The following is a 19888-nucleotide window of genomic DNA, read 5'->3' as shown; positions in this document are numbered from 1 at the left end:
TGATGGGATTCGTTGCAGCCAGTTTCTAGATGGTCATCGCGTAATTATGCGGTGCCCCTCTATATAGTAAATGGCTGCTTCACTTACAACCAGGGAGAATGGACTCCATAGGCTGTAGGGGTGTTCTGCTCATGCAGGAACACCCTCACACGTAGAACCAAACACCCTGCCTTCAGGATTGATAAGGCCTGCTACAGGGGTGACTTATAAGTTTTAAGTAAAGTGACCCTAGAAATAGGAAAATTATATCTTTAGTAAGTGGTGCTAGCACCAGCTTACACAGGCTGCAATGGCAGGCCTGTAGTTCCATTTTGAATGGTCTCCCATAGGTAGCATAATGCATGCTTCAGCCCATGGGGGACCTCTGGGGTACCTATGCCCTGGGTATCTTAGTACCATATACTAGGGACTGATAAGGGTACCCCTGTATCCAATCTGGAATGTACCCAAGTACTGAACATACAAATTTAAGGGCGAAAGTAGATAGACTGCGGTACTGATTAGCAGCATCTCAGTTAGACTAGTCAGTAACCGCTTAGTACCAGGCAAAAGTGGGGGTGAACATAAAATCAGATCCTACTTTCCTACACCTATCAACTTCAACATATGCCTGTTCACTATAATTAAGTATAAATAAGTCTAATGTGTTGATTGTAGTTTTCCATAATAAAAAGGTCAGACTTATGGCACCTGATGTAACATTTCCCAATGAACCAATCAGGTTTATAGCCTTTTTCAAGTTCTTCAGCTTAGCCAAATCAGGCATAGTGTACTGAGCATAGGTTTTCCCACAATGCAACCACCAGTCACAACACTCCATATAGGTACAGAAATACAGTTGGCAAAACAATATACAACCCCTCCTAAGAGGGCCTAACACAGATTATCACAGTGCAAATCCACTAACTGCATTGTCTGTTTGAGGGGGTAACCAAAACCCTTTCTTACCTTACAAGTAACAACACCCCATTTATAGGCTTTAACAGGGTAAAAACAATCCACCCCTAAAGGTTAAACCCCTAAATGTTTTTCCCATTTAAAAAATGTAAGTCTCTCTCTCTCTCTCTCAAAGCCCTTCTCTCAACAGTGATTCTTAAAGCTCTTTTTCGGTTGATCACTGACAGCTGCGCTGTCAAGCCAGGCCTAAAAATTTAAGTCAGAGTTTCATAATACACAGTGTTGTTCGCTCAAATGTCAGGGTTTGCTGAATGTGCCACAGACATGGGGACGCTGGGAGCTAGGTTCTCTGCAATGTAAAGCCAGTGCTCAGGCCACAGCATCACCCCTGCCTGCCTTTAACCCTATGAAGCCATGTGCCAGTCAGGGGCGGCTGGTGTTCATGGGCGAGATGGGCGCCGCCCTGCCACTTGGGGGATTCAAAAAATATGAGCTGAAACACTGAGCAGCTAGCAATAAATTGTGCTGGCTGCTCGGTGAACATACATGGGCAGATCCGGGTTTTCCTTTGAGGGGGTGGAGGATGATGGCATTGGCTCTTGGCTCTCTCTCTGCTGTGCATGCTTTTGGCTGGGCGAAGATTTCTTCGACCTGAAGCCAGAAAGCAGAGCAGTGACGACACACAGGTGGGCAGGATCTGTGTATCACTGCCAGAATACAGCTTTTCATTTGGGCACATTTTGTTTAGCCCAGGGAGGAGTCAGAAGCTCCCCATTAATTCCAATGGCTGGGGGCAGGCCAGTGCAGCATTAATAAAGTTGTGGGTGTGGCTGTGGCCTCTGCCTCTTCTGAGAGAGAGACCCAGTAACAGTTGTTTAGAACAGTGATTGGTGTGCTGGGGTCTGGGGGAGGGGTCAATCCAGAATTTTCCAGTTCGTTTGGGATGTTCCTTATTGCCAGGCTGTTTTCCTGTAGTCACGAGTCGGAGGCCAGCGCAAGAGAACATATCGAGCTCCAGGTGTCTGGAATTGAGGTGGTAGAGGCGAGCACTCTGTGCCACTGACTGACTAAGTAAGTATATTGTATTAATTTAGATAATGAACACAGCCGAGCCGAGTGTCGCGACTTGATGACAAATTTAGAAGGAAGACAGGTCGGGCCTTTCACAGGCAGACTGCCAGCAGCCAGTTAAAGGCCCGGCCCGTGTTCCTTCTAAATTAGTCACACACTGTGCACGCTTTCTTAGAGGCGCCCAGCAGGCAGACGCGATACCTGGTACAGTTTGCTTTGATCTTCCAACCAGCTCCCCCCACCCTGTGCTGTGCAATACCTGCCGGTGCTCGTGTGCTCCCAAGGCCCATGCTGGGTCCACATCACAATCCAGTTTTATTGTACATCGATTATTTAAAATCATTACAATGTTTTAAGGTAGCGCCGACCATTCACAATAAACATCGGTCTGTTGTCACTGGCTGGCGTTTAAAAATAAGGACGCCCTGGACATGATAGTAAAACACACACCAGTAACATCTGCGAAGAGTTGTGATTATAGATTTCTGCTGTATTGATGAACTCCCACGGTGACGTATGTGGACCCGCAGACTGGATGCAGTTAAATGGTCTCCCAATTAAATTGAACTGTATAAGAAATTAAAATGCTCCAATTCACCGTTTTAAAATGCATTATGCAACAGGGGTGAAATAATGTAATAGTGCTCAAATGTAGAACTTTGAACAGTGTCAATACTGGTAATAAAAGTCACTGCAGCGATTGCGAATGTGACTTAATCTGCTTCCTTCGATCTGGCCCGGGGCAGGGGTGGGGGTGGGGGGTTAGGAAGGGTGGGGGTGGGTGTGTACAATCCGTGAATGCAGGAGCTTTTGCATTTACAGGCCTATGGTGTTATTGTGCTGCCTGTATGTGAGTGTCAAGCTGAGGGGTGTTTATTTGTGTACTGCCGCGTGTGTTTGAGAGGCTGCTCTTAGACGTGCATACATACAAGTTAGTTCTTGCAGTCAGTGTGCTTGCTGAGAATGTGCTGTTGTTTCTCGGGAGCCTGTTGGGTTTGACTCTCTTTCTATGTGAGTAAAATGTGCCGCATAATGCTTTATAATTTGTCTTTTATTGCCGCATAAAATACTCAACTGTTACCTTGCCACATAACTCGACCCTTCCCCGTCGCATAATTACAGTGGCCCCGACTATTTTTTATCATTAGTGTGGCTGTGGCATGAGTGTGTGTGCGAATGTGTGTCCTGCCTGTCTGTTCTATGTGAATGCACAGTGAAGGTTTTTGCATGTGAGGTGGAGCTATTGTGCACATGTGCATGCATTATGGAAACACGTGTGTGTTGGAGGTGTTATTTGTGACACATAATGTGTATGTGGGTGCCAGGTTTTTATAGCGCCGTCTAAAGCTCTCACCGCAAACCGAATAGTCTCTCGTGGTCCTTTAGATGGCATGAGTCATCAATAACAAACTCAGTAGCAGTGGCACCATTTTTACCGACCCAGTAGGGATAACAGGCTGAGCCTGCCCCGTCAGGTTTGAGCCCGTGGTTTGATGGTGAATCTAGAGCTGGCCTCTAGGACACCCGCCATGTTGGCAGTTGCCTCACATGGGTTATAGGACAGTGGAGTACCTGAAGAGAGGGAGACAGAGAGAGAGGGAGACAGAGAGAGGGAGACAGAGGGAGACAGACAAGAGAGAGAGAGGGGGACAGAGGGAGGGAGACAGACAGAGGGAGACAGATAGAGGGAGGGAGACCGAGACAGACAGAGTGAGACAGAGAGGGAGACAGAGAGAGAGGGAGACAGACAGAGGGAGGAGGGCGACAAACAGAGCGAGGGAGACAGATAGAGAGAGAGAGACAGATAGAGAGAGAGAGACAGGAGGACAGAGAGAGAGGGAGACGGAGGGAGGCAGGGACTGAGACAGGGAGGGAGTCAGGGGGAGAAGGAGACAGACAGAGGGAGGGAGATAGAGGGAGGGAGACAGAGACAGACAGAGGGAGGGAGACAGGGAGACAGACAGAGGGAGGGAGACAGAGGGTGACAGACAGAGGGGGACCGAGGGAGACAGATAGAGGGAGACAGACAGTGGGAGGCAGAGGCAGGGACACAGAGGGAGGGAGACAGAGGGTGGGAGACAGAGGGTGGGAGACAGGGAGGGAGAGAGAGACAGACAGTGGGAGGGAGACAGAGAGGGAGAGACAGAGGGACGGAGACAGAGAGAGGGAGACAAATGTAGGGAGACAGAGGGCGACAGAAGAAGGGAGACAGACAGAGGGAGGAGTGCGACAGACAGAGGGAGACAGACAGAGGGAGGAGGGTGAGAGACAGGTGGGGAGACAGAGGGAGACAGAGAGAGAGGGAGACAGAGGGAGGGAAACAGACAGACAGAGGGAGAGAGAGAGGGAGACAGAGGGGCAGACAGAGGGAGACAGAGGGAGGGAGACAGACAGCGGGAGACAGGCAGAGGGAGGAGGGTGAGAGACAGGTGGGGAGACAGAGGGAGACAGAGAGAGAAGGAGACAGAGGGAGGAGGGTGACAGACAGAGGGAGGGAGACAGAGGGAGATATACAGAGGGAGGGAGACAGGGAGACAGACAAGAGGGAAACACAGGGAGATAGACAGAGGGAGGGAGACAGACAGAGGGAGACAGAGGGAGGGAGACAGAGCGAGGGAGGGAGACAGAGCGAGAGAGGGAGACCGAGGGAGGGAGGGAGACAGAGAGAGGGAGGGAGACAGGGAGACAGAGAGAGGGAGAGACAGAGGGAGGGAGACAGAGGGAGGGAGGTAGAGGGAGGGAGGTAGAGGGAGGGAGACAGAGAGACAGAGGGAGGGAGACAGAGAGGGAGACAGAGAGAGAGAGGGAGGGAGACAGAGGGAGGAAGACAGAGAGAGGGAGACAGGAGCTAGATAGAGGGCGACAGACAGAGGGCGACAGAGGAAGGGAGACAGACAGGGAGGAGGGCGACAGACAGAGGGAGGAGGGTGAGAGACAGAGGTGGGGAGACAGAGAGAGAGGGAGACAGAGGGAGGGAGTCAGGGGGAGAGGGAGACAGACAGAGGGAGGGAGACAGACAGAGGAAGGGAGACAGAGGAAGGGAGACAGAGGAAGGGAGACAGAGGAAGGGAGACAGAGAGAGAGGGAGGGAGACAGGTAAGGAAACAGAGGGCAACAGACAGAGCGACAGACAGAGGGAGAGAGAGGGAGAGGGAGACAGAGGGAGGGAGACAGACAGAGGGAGAGGGAGACAGAAAGAGGGAGGGATACAGAGAGAGAGGGAGAGAGAGAGGGAGGGAGACAGAGAGAGGGAGTTTGCAACAACTTGCAGTAAATATGTGGTGTAAAAGCCGCCATTTGAAAAAATTTCTTGCGGGGGGAAACCCACCCACACCCGCCTTTTGCAGTTCAGGCTTGCTCGCTCGCTACACTACAATTTTTCGCCCCACCACTTTCAAAATCCACCAGCCACCCCTGGTGCCAGTCCTTAAAGCATCACGAATATATACTGTCCTTGTCAGTGTTTTGGTGCACGTATGAACATGGGTGCTACATCGTTTCAAGGAAAGAGATCTTATCCTCTTTGCCATAACAAGGAAATTCACAGAGAATAGGTAAATGTGCTTTTACTTATGAATCCTAAATCTCTCTCTCTGCCATCACCACCTCGCGAATCCAGGCCAGGCCTCCTGCCCAAAGGAACGCTGCTGCAGCCTGCCGATGCTAAGTGCTCCTGGGCAGGGCTCCAAATGTGCGCACAAGGCGTACGCTGCTTAATGCACTGAACCACATTCTTTCAACAAATAGATACAACATGTGAGCAGCTAGGGCATTGGCCACACACAATGAATCAGTCAAGTCAGCTTTATTCGGTGTAAGGTGTACAACCATAAAAGCAAACTAAATAGGGAGTAGAATATACACGTTAAAAACAATTTTCAGGTGTTGGCAAATTTAAAAATACCAATATTTCATAACAGACAATACATCATTATTAAATATACAATATTACAATTGTTCTCTGTACACACATAGCCTACGTGAAAAACAAGCATTTTGTGCAAAATCATACGATATGGCAAAAGGGCAATAAGTATGAAAGACTGTTTCATAAACATACTTAATGTCAGGATACTAGGATGTATCTCATAACATATTATTGACACAGCTAGATGCAGTCATCAGGTTTTTCATATATTAGTGCATCCGGATGTGAAAAGTCCTTTCTTTTCCTGATCACCCTTTGTATAAAATAGATAACAGAGTAAACAATTTTTATATTATCCCGGCTACATAAAAAGTTAAGAGCGTGTTTGTAATGGAAAAGCCTATTAGTTTTAAAAAAAAGTGGTTTTAAAACAATTTTCCGAATATCTTTGTAAAAGGTACAAAAGAATATAAAATGCAACGTAGACTGGGGTTCTTTCCATCGCACAGACAATTTGGTAAATTGTAAGTCCATTTTTCCATATTTGAGAATGCTGTTATATAATGTAATGTACCCAATCTTAGCCTTGTTAAATAGAATCTATACTGGGTGTTTCTTACCAGAGTTAAATATGTTTTTATTCCCACCACAGAAGGAATTTCATGATCGGTAAGAACACTTCGTTTTCGTTGTCAACTACCCCAGGGCTCAGTAAAACAGCATTAAAGCCTGATGCACAAAGACCAGCTCTAATTAGCGGCAGATCCTCCGCTATGGCGGAGGAGTGTCGCCACTCCCGACCTATGGCGGAGGAGCGTCGCCATCCCCCAGCTATGGCAGAAGAGTGTTGTCGTCCCCCTGCCAGCAGCTTCAAAACCTGAAACATTAAACAGGTTTATTAGTCTTTTATTCTTCAACTTCTAAGTGCCGCATCCTGGGGGTGAGGCCATCAGGGTGGGCAGTCGTAAGGGAAAGTGGTAGGCACTGCTATCAGTGCGCATGTGGGTTTGGCCGGCTGTCTCAGGCCGGCCAAACCCACAGGCGCACTGAGCTGTGGTGGGTTGGAGACAGCAGGCAGAGGCTCCCGATCTCCCTGGGGGGAGGGGGGAGGGGGGGGGGGGCAAATCAAGAGCCATCAGGCAAATCTTGAAGCTGCTCTCATGCATGAAAGCAGCTTCAGGATTGGCGGCAGTGGAGGCTGGGATCCTCTGCCTGAAGTGGAGCCACAAGAGGCGCATAAGACCGGCGATGCGGTGAGCTACAGGTGGCAGATAAGTTATTTTATTTTTTTTATTCTTTCTTTCTTGGCTCCCCGTCCCCACCCCTGCTCGCACCCCGCCACTCTTCCCAAACACCGGCAGCTACTGCTGCTCTTATTGATGCCCCCCCTCAATGCTGGTGGTGGGCGAATGACTACACGGTGTGGATCAGCCATTACAAGAACACCTTGGAGTATATGGTAGCATTAGATAAGATACCACTGCAGCAAGGTATGCCCGTCAGGTAGGTACAACAGCATGCAGGACCCCCGGGCGTACACACCTTCTGTACTCAGACATCGCTAAATTAGCTAATACGTAACAAGCACTTAACAAAGGTGGAATGTGCATAGGAGTAACAGAGGTGTGGAGAAAATCTCTCCAGCTGATGAGGGTGAAGATGGCCCTGCACAGGTCAGGACTGAACTGCAGCGTGGGCACATATGGCCAAAAGAGATCATGGCAAGCCCAACAACATGGGGCCCTGGTAAGTGCTGCAGCATGGGCTGCACAGAATTTGCAACTTCCCCCACACATAATTTGAGGAGGTTTCTTATATATATAAGCAAATATGTACAGCATGATTAAGCACATCTGTCACAAACCAGAGAGCTGCTGGGCCCATGAAGAGCCAAGCCATGAGCATACCCTGTATGGAACATTTGAAATGCCATGAATCAGAGCTGCAAGGCCCATGAAAAGCACACGCCATGCGCCTACTCTGTAGGGAACATTAAGAATACACACCATAAGCCAGAGAGCTGCTGGTCCCATGAAGAGCGCACGCCATGAGACTAGCCTGTAGGGAACATTTAAAATACACGCCATGAACCAGAGAGTTGAGAGGCCCGTGAAAAGCACACGCTTTCAGCTGATCCCGTAGGGAATATTAAGAATACACGCCATTAGCGGAAGAGCTGCTGGGCCTATGAAGAGCACACGCCATGAGCCTCCCCCGAGGGAATATTAAGAATACACGCTATGAGCCAGAGAGCTGCAGGCCTATGAAGAGCACAAGCCATGAGTCTTCCCTAAAGAGCACATTCATAATGCACGACATGAGCCAGAGAGTTGCAGGTGCATGAAGAGCACACACCATGAGACTACCCTGTAGGAAACATTAAGAAAACACGCCATGAGCTAGAGAGATATGTGGCCTTACAGAGCATATGTCATGAGCCTACCCTGCAGGGAACATTTTTAATACACGCCATGATCAAGAGAGCTGCAGGTCCAAGAAGAGCACAATCTTCAGACATTCAGAATACATGACATGAAGGAACATAACCACACAATATTAGTCTACCCTGCAGGCAACAGGATGACTGCAGGCCATGACCCTGTGCTGCAGTTACCATCAACAGCGCATATGCAGAGTGTGAACATACACCACGAGCCATCAATGCAGGCAACACAAAGCTCATATCAAGTTCCTACCATGCACCGAAGATGAACACCACATGCAATGAGCCTGCCCCGCAAGACCAAAAAGAGCAAACTCCATGACCGTACCTCACAAAGAATACGAGGAGCACATGCAAAGAGCACAAACTCCCAGGAACATGGAAACCACATACATTAAAACTGCCTAACAGGACACATGGACATCTCACAGGCCTTCTATGTACTAACACATGCTCCTGATGGTACAGAAATTCATCTCAAGGTATGACTGGAAAACAGGATGCATCAGTGCTTCTGGATGCTAAACTCATCGTACATGATGAAATGCCCGCCAGTTCCAGAAGGCAGTGCTCACTCCATGACGGTGACCGATGATGCAGCTTTCCGCACTTGGCTATTCAAAGGTGGCTTTAAATCATCAGATATTCTTCTTGGAATAAAGCTTAAACTTTCTAACTGACATTCAAATCTGATGCTAATAAATCTTCCTGGTCACATTGATGCGCCTTTATTGGAACTCTGAGCTGACGCAGAAGTGAAACCAACAAAATTGCTCATATGTGAAGTAGGTGCAATTGCTCTTATGTGAAGTAGGTGCAATTGCTCATATGTGAAGTAGATGCATGCAAAAACTAAGTCTATAGCAAATTACCTATGCATATCTTTGCACAAGCCAGTAGGTAAAACTGCAACTTCATAAATCGGTCTTTGCAAAATTGCACCGCACTAGATTAAGGTTTCTTTATCTGGCCCCTGATGTTTATAGGAAAAACGAAAATAACACATTAACAAAATGCCAAAGCAGATTTTCGTTGTCCTATGCTCATCACAAATTAAAACCAATTATTAAAGAATTCAATTTAGACGGATTTAGGGATTAAGCCGTCATTAGACTTCTTATTACATATTTTTTCAAAACCATTTCTTAAGTGCCTTTAGGCACGTGTGTGCTTTGTTTTCAGCTGTTCACAGTCGATGCTCAAGCTCTATGGTGTAGTCCAGACTTATTAACCGAAGACATATTTTTTAGAACATCAGATGTTTAGGAAACATTTTACATTCCCATAAGAAACCCATTTTACAGATCATTTTAAAATGTTCACTCTTCAGGAAATCTGTAAAAGGTTTAAAGAATACAAGACTCTATACAGGGCAATGCTATTGGCAAAAAAATTCTTAGCGTCTCCATCATGTTTCCCAAACACAGCTTTTCTCCTGCATCCCCACTAACTTCATAAGTATTTTTTAATATAAAATCTGGCTAGCGTATTGGCTCAGGAGGACGCTCAGCAAGGGGAGTCAAGGGCCAATGTAGCATTTTTTTGGCACGCTTGAGCACTACTTAGCTGGTGTTGCATATAGTAATCCGCAGGCCTTGATTAGTACCATCAGTCCCTGCAGATGTGTGTGCCTGTGCATCAGACCTGGTCCGTTGGATGAGCGGGATGCATAGCAGATTTCCCGCAGTGCTAAGGGTAAAGTTAGGAACAGCCACAATGATACTCAGAAGGGAAAAGAGGTGGGAGGGGCCATCAATCAGTTCGCAACAATCCATAGTAATTTGACGGGTAATCCCACGGCTTTCGGATCATTTTCTCCATCCTCGTGGACAAATCCATCTACTGCACAAACATGGCTCACGCACGAGCGCAAATGGGTGGGGAAGTTCACTAAACACCACTGGGTTTCGAAGGGGCATTGTGGACTAGGTTTCTCTTGCAGGAAAACCATTTTCGTTGTGAACGAAAAAACGTTCCATGTCTTGATACACTTTTCAGCAAAACTACCCCTGTCGAATTGATAGCAGACTGTTTAGAAATACACGCACAATGACAAGTCCCCCCTGGGGGCTGTGCGACTACAGCAATTCCAGCCAGTAAGGGCGTCAGACGTAAATCTACTCAGTGTTCTTACTACCTTTAGAAGGTTTCTCCGTTATAAGTCCCCATATCCATCCCTGACAAGGACTAGCTATAGCCCGAACTCAGTGAAATGCTCTACAAAAGTAAATTACGCACGACAGTGCACGTGGTTCGATATTAGCATGCAATTCTGGCTAGCACTAATTTCTTAGGGCCTGATTTCGAGTTTGGTGGTCCCACAGCGGACGGTACAATGCGCCATCCACTGTGGGACCGCTAACCCTGTGGCGTGACCACCCGCCAGAGCAGGAGTACGTTCCTGTTCTGTTGGGCAGACCTCAGGTGCTCTGATGAGAGCCTAACCGGCAGACCGCCACTCTCAGAGCGCCAACTTCACCTTCCTGCATGGTGTGTCATTCATGCAACACTGTAGCAAGGGGGAGGAGGAGGGTGCAAATCCAGGGGCGCACTACATGTGATCCCCCCTCCCCCTGCATGCACTCCCATGGCTAAATCTGGCAGCAGGGCCCCTTTGTTGTCATTCCACCATCCTTGTCATGGCAGGTTCACCGCCATGAAAACGGTGGTCAAATGGAAACTTGGAATATGCTTAGCAGTGCCGTCTGCAGCACTGCCACCATATTCCTGCCAGGAAAAGACTGCCGGTCCAGCGGGATCCTTGATCCCGGCGATGCCAGTGGTCTCCTGGCTGTCCGACCGCCGCAATCGTAATCCTGTGGGCAGTCCCGCAGTGCACCGGTTGTCGGACCTCCACCACGGGTACAGTAGTCCTGTGGACTGCCGCACTCGTAATTATGACCTTAGATCTAGAGGTTGCTTTTAACGAGTTGACTTGTTGTTTAATTTGTCTCCAAGACCCCTAGGTTAGGGCATGCACAACCGAAGTGTTTGGGATGACCGGACATAAAATGTAGATAAATGAGAGATAAAGTGCTGGTTTATATTAAGGACTTGTATGTGAGAAAAAAGTGACAATCGGGGTAACAAAGAGAAGTACAAGGAGCTCATGGTCCGTATGAAATACGATTTCCAGATGCACTTGTAGCAATCTCTACAGCAAGCAATTAACAGTAAATATGTCAAAGGGTTTTGACAGTGGATTGCATAGGTACAAGTCGCAGAAATGTTCTTTCCAATTCGCAACATCCTCCTGGGTTGAACACTTTGCTGCCCTGCATCAAGCTTCCAGCTGTAGTGCCAGGTTAGCACCTGTTGTTGGGATTTCACCAGAGCCAACTAAGTCTCCATTTGGCACATGAATGGAAACGCTGTCACAGTAGAACATCCAAAGGACCCTTAACTAAAATCACCCTGTATAGCATCTGGCCATTGTCCCACATCAGGAGAAGTTTACAGATAGGATCTTATTCCCTCAGTTCCCGAGGATTGTAGGACTGCTATCCTGGCTCTTATTTTCAAGAAAGAGGACAGGGTAAATCTTAAGGCATATTATCCAAGTCCCCTCGGACTCCACGTTGAATCTCCTTGACAAAATGGTTCTTGGCAATATGCACAGGTAGGTCCATCAGGATAATATTACTCCACAAGTAAAGAATGTTTTTTTAAAATTCTGGATCTCTTATTGTATGCAGCATCATGGAAGTCAACAAATACTTCTCACATTTAATTAAAACGTAACGTGTTGTGCCCTCATTTTACATCTGACGGTCAAACCTCTGGGCTTTTAAGAAGAGGTACAGGACTCTTTGAATTAGTTGGTGATGTCCCTGCCATCCTAGGGCCACCACAAGCAGAAAAGCATATGCACATTAAGCCCCACAGAGCATTATGGAGAACTCCCTCCAAGGAGCAGTGAATATTTAATTAGCAGCTCTTCCGCTGTTTTTGGGAAAACCCGAATTACGTGAAAGGCTTTACGCCACATTTCCTCCCATTTGTTTAGCTTTTTGGAGCCTTCTTATTTTCCAGTCCTGGGTGTCCGCACCAGCTGGACACCCAGGTGTAGATAGGGCTATGGGGATAGCCCAGGGAGTCCACTCCCAGCTGCCCTGCTGTGTCTTCAGCTGCGGCCTTGAGCAGGAGCCAGATTTCCTCTGTTGGTGCTCCCGCTTGGGCACGAACACCGCTGCTGCTGTTCTTGGGCTCCCCCTGGTGGGAGCCCACAACACTTCATTCTGCTCTCACCCACAGCCGAGCAAAGTGGACCTGCTCGCTTCTTGCTGCAGCCATCAGGGACCCTGCTTTATACTCGGTGGGCAGCTTCCCGATTGCGTGGCCCAGCCTTTCTTTTGCATGGGTCTCTGAGGAAATGGGGGTCCCTGGGGGCAATTATAGATGCTGGGAGGGGGCCCAATGCTCGCTACTTCCCTGGCCACACAATGTAAATCTTGCCCCGAACCCCAGGCCCACCCTGTGGATAATTTTAGTAAACAGAGGTGAACCCCACACACTTCGTTTTCAGGGTGGATCAAAGGTCTTAAATGTTTAAATGTGGACATGTCAGGCCACAATGGGCCAATTGTGATTATTTTGGGCTCGTACTTCTCCTGGTGTCGAGTTCTAGTCCCCAGGAGCAGTTTCAGCAGGGTCCCTAGCCTATAAAAGGTTGTCCACCAAGTGCAGCACATACACGTGTAACCAGCAAAGTGCCCCTTACCCTAGTTGTGTTGCAGCAGCCATATCTTAAAAGTAGGCCACTGAAGGTAAACATGTGTATTTCATTTACCATGGGTGAGACATAAGTACTAAGACTCACTCAAAGGAAAAAATCAAAAAATCGGGAAATACAAAAGCTTCTAAAAATGCTCTGTTGAGATACGATTAATACATCTGTATTAATCTTTACAAGAAAGAGCACACAGTGCCGTCTACACTCCGTTTCAAAGTCGTAATTTTTATTGGGCATATTTTAATTATTTGTGGTTGAATGTTTACAGTTCTATTTGTGAATACATTTGGTTGCTGAGTTTCTAAATTGCAATTGAAATAAAATGTATATTAATTGGTTACTTTTGTGCAACACATTTGCAGATGGGTCACACAATGTGGTGTCACTGAGCACTGCACTCTCTTAAAATATTCCAAAATATTCCCTTCTAGCCACCCATCAACTCTTTTTTCGAGGGAACATCCCCACTATGGATGGGAATCTGGGTCCGTCACCCGACCCATTATAGACCGCGACAGCATGTGTCAAACCTTGAAAACTGTTGCAGATTTAGGCAAGGAGAGCTGAGATGAATGTCCATGCAACCAAAGACGAGAACATTCATGGGTTACCCCATGCTGCCACTCATTATCCCTTTGCTCATGTACACAGTCACGTAACATAACATCCGTGTAAGGCTTCCATTGTTTTCTGTGTGTGTTTCTGCCATAGGACTACCCATCACCCAACAGAATATAGTGGTCAGAGCATCACACACACACACACACACATCTAATGCTTTTTCACTGATACGCCTGGGATCTGGAACAACTCTGCATCCATATGGACCCCTCCAAAGCTGTGGCAATTCGGGAATTAATTGAAGACTCACCTCTTTAAAGACCACAAAATCACAATACATTAACTGCCCACTACCTGGCTATCGATCTTATCACTTGTTGATTTTATTCTGGTCTTTGACCTGTATAGCGCTCTGCTATCTATTGGCTAGGATTGCACTATAGAAATACCACATGCATGCATACATACAATGCTGTAAAGATATACCCAAGTCCAGTCGATGGGAGCTTACATATCAAAAACCCGATTTGTCTTCTGCGTCCTACAACGAGAACACACTTCAGACAACCGTGGTATCCTCATGCATGGGGCACAAATGCCATTTAGACAACTAAGCATTATCACTTCACCAAAACATTCCTATCATCCTGCAAACCCAACTACTGAAACCGCATCTTTTCCTAATTTGCACTATACCAACAGCACTCTTTAGACACGAGCCTCCAGCACCAAAGTGAGCACAATACATCACCAAAGCCGTTTAGTTAGCTGAGCACTGGCACCTCCACGGAACACACATCTATAGATATATCAATACTCAAAAGAACGCACTGGAAATACTAACTAGGACATTTACTAGTCCAACTCCAAACCATGTAAATGGCTTTGCAATCTGACCAGCACAACCATATCCTCAACATACATACAATTCAGAACAAGTTAATTTTAATGTACCAAACCTACATGTATACAACATTGCATCCAAACCATCAGCCAATAATACCTCCTATAAGATCAAACCGAAACAAAGCAATTGACAAACCTACACCACAGGAGGACATAACAAACAAAAAAGGCCTCCTGTACACAAATCCACTCACTACACAAATCAGGAAAGGACATGGACGGCTACTATTTAACAGGAGCCTGTTGAAACATAAGATAAGTTCCTTCTACCCTAGTCAGGTACCATCCAATAGGAATAGTAGCTAAACAATATCAAACACGCCCAAGCCTAATGTCCAAAGACCACCTTACTACGGTCCTCAAGAATCCCAGAAAAGCAGTGGTTTTCCCAGACACGAGAAAGGCTGCGGAAATGCATCAAAAAAGTACTCTTAACACAACATGCAATCAGAGTTCAGCTCTTGACGTAAACGTGCGATGTTATCTGTAAACATAATGGTATCAAAAGAACAACGTGCGTAAACATTTTGAACCACGCTGTTACTTTAAGGAGCCTTTATTTGTAATGATCATACTAAAGTGATCTAAAAAGTTAGTCTTCTTTTCTGGGAAAACAACAACAACAAAAAACAGAGGAGGCAAGTCACTTTATTATTCAAGTTTCCCATTCATGACATTTTTACACGCTTCAACAAGATGCTCATCTTTCAGAATAGGACAATACCAAGAGCCTACGGTCAGCAGCAATGTTACAAAGTAGTTCTCAAAGAAAGGGAAATCAATGTGTAAAATATCCCCCCCACCCCCAAGTGGTAGGGACAACACCAATACAATTCAGAAGGCTGTGTACAACCAGGGAAACCAAATCTAGAGAACGTAAGGGTAGTTCTGAAAGAAATAGAGGTTACACGAGTAAATATCAGATAGCATAAAGCAGAATTGAATGGTCTATCAATCAATACCTCCCTACAAATTCGGAGGTTTCTTTTTTTTAAATAATACTTTGCAAGTCCTACCTTTCAATTATGTCCGCAATTGTGCAGGCAAAGATCAACAATCCTTCAGGCATCTGAAGCGCCACTGAAAGTAAAAGAGAAAATGTCAGCTCAGGGAGGTAAGTGTACTAGATAAGGGTACAACAGGACCACAGAGGAGTCAGGATAGTGAAGCGGAGAGAGTACTAGAAAGATCTGAGTACTAGGCTTGCAGAGTTACCAGGGCGAACGGGCAGAGGATGCAATAATAGAAAAAATGTGTAGCAGGCCCTAACAGGGATCAGGAGGAGAGGACAGAGGAAACAAAATGAGAGAGACAAGTACAGTGGGCCCAGACAGGGACCAGTAAGGTGAAGGAGGACGGGGGAGAGAGAGAGAGAGAGAGAGAGAGAGAGAGAGAGAGAGAGAGAGAGAGGAGAGGGAGAGGGAGAGAGGGAGAGAGAGAGGGAGAGGGAGAGGGAGAGAGAGAGGGAGAGAGGGAGAGGGAGAGAGAGAGGGAGAGAGGGAGAAACTTGCATTTCCCACAGAACCATTACATGGTGTTAGGAAGACAGCTTCCGTTCCAGAGGTGGCTGCAGGAGGGGACAAGAAGGCCACGAACGGCCTAAGGACAAACCAAACTTACAGATTTACAGGCAGAGTAAGCTATGCAGACCTGCAGGGTATAGGTCAGTCAACAGGGGCGGTCAGAGTAGAGCACATGAGGGGAGAGCGGGTTTGTTCATAAGGTGACTGCTGGCACAAGCAGACGACTGATTGACTGACAGTCTGCAGATGAGTCACAGTTTATGTTTGAGATGAGAATTTTCTCGTTGTTATGTATGCGAGGAGCTGCCGAGCAGGCTCATCCTGCTCTGCAGGACCTTGGCCCCATTTGAGGGAATGTGGTCCTGCTAGAGGTCCTCAGAAAAGAGTAGAGGGGGCAGGACGCTTAGGGACCCAAGGACTTAAACTAGCCATAGGCTGACTCAAGCCTAGAGGGGACAGATTCTCAGAGGTCACCCTCGTGCTGTGCAATCTCTTCAGCCTGCAAGAACTGTTTGATGATGGTGCAGAGGCAAATGCAGCCTTTCGGGTCCAGGTCAGAGAGCAAGTGTGAAATGCTTAACGGATCACCTTTGTAGGACCACCTAAGTGGGCGAGGCTCAATTAGGCTGGGCTCTGCTCTCGTATAATCTGGGAGTGGAGATTGTCTTTGTCACGGTAATTAGCCGAGATGTGTCTATGGGTCCACTGCAAGGATCAATGGTGGGATTCGAGTACATTAGTTAAGTTTACTCTGCATGTCGGGTCGTAATAGAATATGCCACTAACTCTTGTTAAGGTAAGAGAGCCACCTAGGAGCACCTAAGATCCAGAACAAGAGTAGCTCAGACTCAGTCCACAGGCAAGTCAAGAGAGAAGACCTCTATTCTTTTACAGCAAGGTGGACCACAAGATAGACAATGTGGATTAAGGTTCTCGTTGTGAGATACTACGCTTTTCCTTCCTGGCTATTCAGGTGTGTAGATATGCTGACTATACTAGTTGTTAGTAAGTGGTCAACGGGCCCCTTTTCTATTAGGCAAGAACTAAATTTAGTGCTGATACAAATCAGGTCAAAAGTTATATGAAATTTTAAAAATGCCTTTTCAGTGGAAAGTGCAGCTGAACCATAACTATATGATGTATGCACCTGAGGAGCGCCTATGGAGACTAGACTATAGCCCCACATCAAAGAAGGAATACAATCTCACTTTGGAAAAATATAAATCACTAATTAAACAAGCCAAAGTGACTTATTTCACTAACAAAATCCAAGAGGCAAAAAATTCTTCTAAGGAACTTTTTAAAGTAGTCACCACTTTAAGCAAAAGTCCTAATGACACCACTTTTTGTCCTGATCAAAATTTTGTTGATAGTCTTGCTATCTTCTTCCAACGTAAGATCCAAGACGTCTACAATGATCTCCAGAAGCTACAGACTGAACCCAACAAAGACACAGGCAAGCCCCGGGAGAACCGACTCTTGCTAAACGGTCTGTCTAAATTCTCAACTTTTAGCATAAAACAGGTCAATGACGCACTACTTCAAATAAAATCAGGTTCCCCCCTTGATCCGTGCCCCTCCTATATAAACCATTTGGCCCCCATGGAAATAAGTGCATCATTAGCCCCCTTGCTTAATAAAATCACTAGTTCAGGTGTTTTCCCATCAAGTTGGAAAAAGGCCTGCATCAGACCCATTCTCAAGAAGCCTTCACTAGACCCACAGGATACTAAACACTATCGCCCCATCTCCTGTCTTCCATTTCCTTCCAAAGTTGCAGAAAAAATGATCAACCAGGAGCTGATGCAATTCATTGATTCCAACAATTTACTAGATGCAACACAACACGGCTTTAGATCACGCCATTCTACAGAATCAGCTTTAATTATGGCTACGGAGGAAATTCGAAAAGTCATGGACAGTGGAGGCAGGGCCACTCTTGTCCTTCTTGATCTAACAGCGGCTTTCGACACTGTTAACCATAGAGTGTTACTGGAAAGATTGAACGAAATAGGTATTAGAGACACTGCTTTGGCGCTTCTGCGCTCCTTCCTTGATGCAAGATCACAGCAAATCCACTGGGAGGGACTTCAGTCTGCTGAACTCTCTCTCCCTTGTGGTGTTCCTCAGGGATCAGCACTATCCCCTACGTTGTTCAATCTATATGTTACCCCATTGGCTAACATAATTAAAAATCATGGCCTAAAGTTAGTGTCGTATGCAGATGACACCCAGCTGGTGGTGTCCCTGACACAAAATCATGAAGCTACTGCGGAGAGATTTAGAAGCTGTCTTGCCGGAGTAATGAGATGGATGAGTTCAAACTTTCTTAAGCTTAACACCGAAAAGACGGAGGTGTTGGAATTCGGTCAAAAACCATCCATCTGGAATGACCTCTGGTGGCCTCCAGAGGCGGGCGCTTGCCCTGTTCCTGCACACAAAGTGAAGAACCTAGGCTTCATGGTGGACAAAGATCTCTCATTAACCCACCAAGTTAATCAGGTCACCTCTGCCTGTTTCCTAATGATTAAAATTCTTCGTAAAATTCTGCCTTTTATCCCTCCGTCCCTAAGGAAAACTGTAGTAGGAGCTCTGGTTCTATCTCGTATAGATTACTGTAATGCACTATACTCTGGGATTGGTGAGCGACAACTCTCAAAACTCCAATCTCTGCAGAACGCAGCTGTAAGAGTATTGCTGGACCTCCCAAAACATCATCCCACCTCAGCAAGCATGAAGAGGCTTCATTGGCTTCCTGTGCGCAATCGTATTCAATTCAAGATCCTATGCCTAGTGCACAAAGCAGTATATGGAGGCGGTGCAGATGACGTGGAAACGTTATTTCCTCGGTACGTTCCTAGTCGTACACTCAGATCCATGAGTAAGGGCCTGGTTGGCATTTCTAAATTCAAAAGGGCCCGTTGGGGAGGCAAGGCTTTCTCTTTCCAGGCAGCAAGCCTATGGAACAGATTACCTACAGAACTTCGGCTAACAACAAGTAAGTCTCAGTTTAGAAAGGCCGCGAAAACCTGGCTCTTTACCAAACCATAGATATTCTCCTCGTACCCCTTTCCAGCTCAGCGCCAAGACGCCTCGGCATAAGTGCGCTTAACAAATATTTCAGTCAGTCAGTCAGGAGAGGATCATATGCTGTTTGTTCCCATTGTTGAGTGTGGAGCTCGGCCACGACTAACCAGGATTCCCCCTCCCCCTCAAAACTTGTAATATATAGCACATAATACTTCGGCCATCTGCGAAGATGGTTTATGCCAAGACTTGTTTTCATTTGTATTTTTTAACAAAATGCATTTAACCAGACCCGGGGGATTCAAGGGGCTAAATGTATGCAGCAAGATAAAATCACTCTACAGTGGCGCTGTGACAATCACAATTGTTTCATTGTGTGAAGTAATAGGTAGGTGGAATCGTGAGGCAGCAAACGGTTTGTCTCAAGTCAATTTTGCTGTTTTGTGGTAAACTCAAATTCGACATTTCCACTATGGCAATAAAGGCTTGAATGTGCGTTTATAACAACAGTTTCCCCGAACCAACATATCATTTTCACAGCTATAGCATAAATGGTATTTATACAGATGCACATACTGCAATATGCTATTAATTACACCATGGAGTGTGGGGAGGGGCACGATTCACAGGAGGCATAGCCCCAACGGGATCATGACCCACTTAGGCGTATGTGCAGACTGTAGGCTAGGCCGGTTCGCCCCATCATTCTGAAAGTGCTTCTTAGCGTGCAGGAATGAACACACGCCTGCACCGTTGGCCGTGCATTGGGGAAAGCCAGACTGGCTTTGGGGCTAATCCTGTCTGCCTTTCATTGCAGGTGGCAGTCTGTCCTGCATTTCAAAGAGGCGTAGAGATCCCCC

General features: G+C 46.6%; 1 protein-coding gene across 2 annotated transcripts in view; it reads right to left on the bottom strand.

The window, feature by feature from the left end:
• Positions 1 to 19888, bottom strand: part of DPH1 (diphthamide biosynthesis 1) — a 1777158-nt gene that overhangs the window by 1567005 nt on the left and 190265 nt on the right. For both annotated transcript variants that reach the window (XM_085649080.1, XM_085649081.1), the window contains one exon: positions 15495 to 15558. In XM_085649080.1, the coding sequence (XP_085505206.1) occupies positions 15495 to 15558 (64 nt within the window). The remainder of the gene's footprint in view (positions 1 to 15494; positions 15559 to 19888) is intronic.

This window comes from Triturus cristatus, chromosome 3_2, assembly GCF_964204655.1.
Source record: "Triturus cristatus chromosome 3_2, aTriCri1.1, whole genome shotgun sequence".
NCBI lineage: Eukaryota > Metazoa > Chordata > Amphibia > Caudata > Salamandridae > Triturus > Triturus cristatus.
This window is presented reverse-complemented; position numbering and strand designations above follow the sequence as displayed.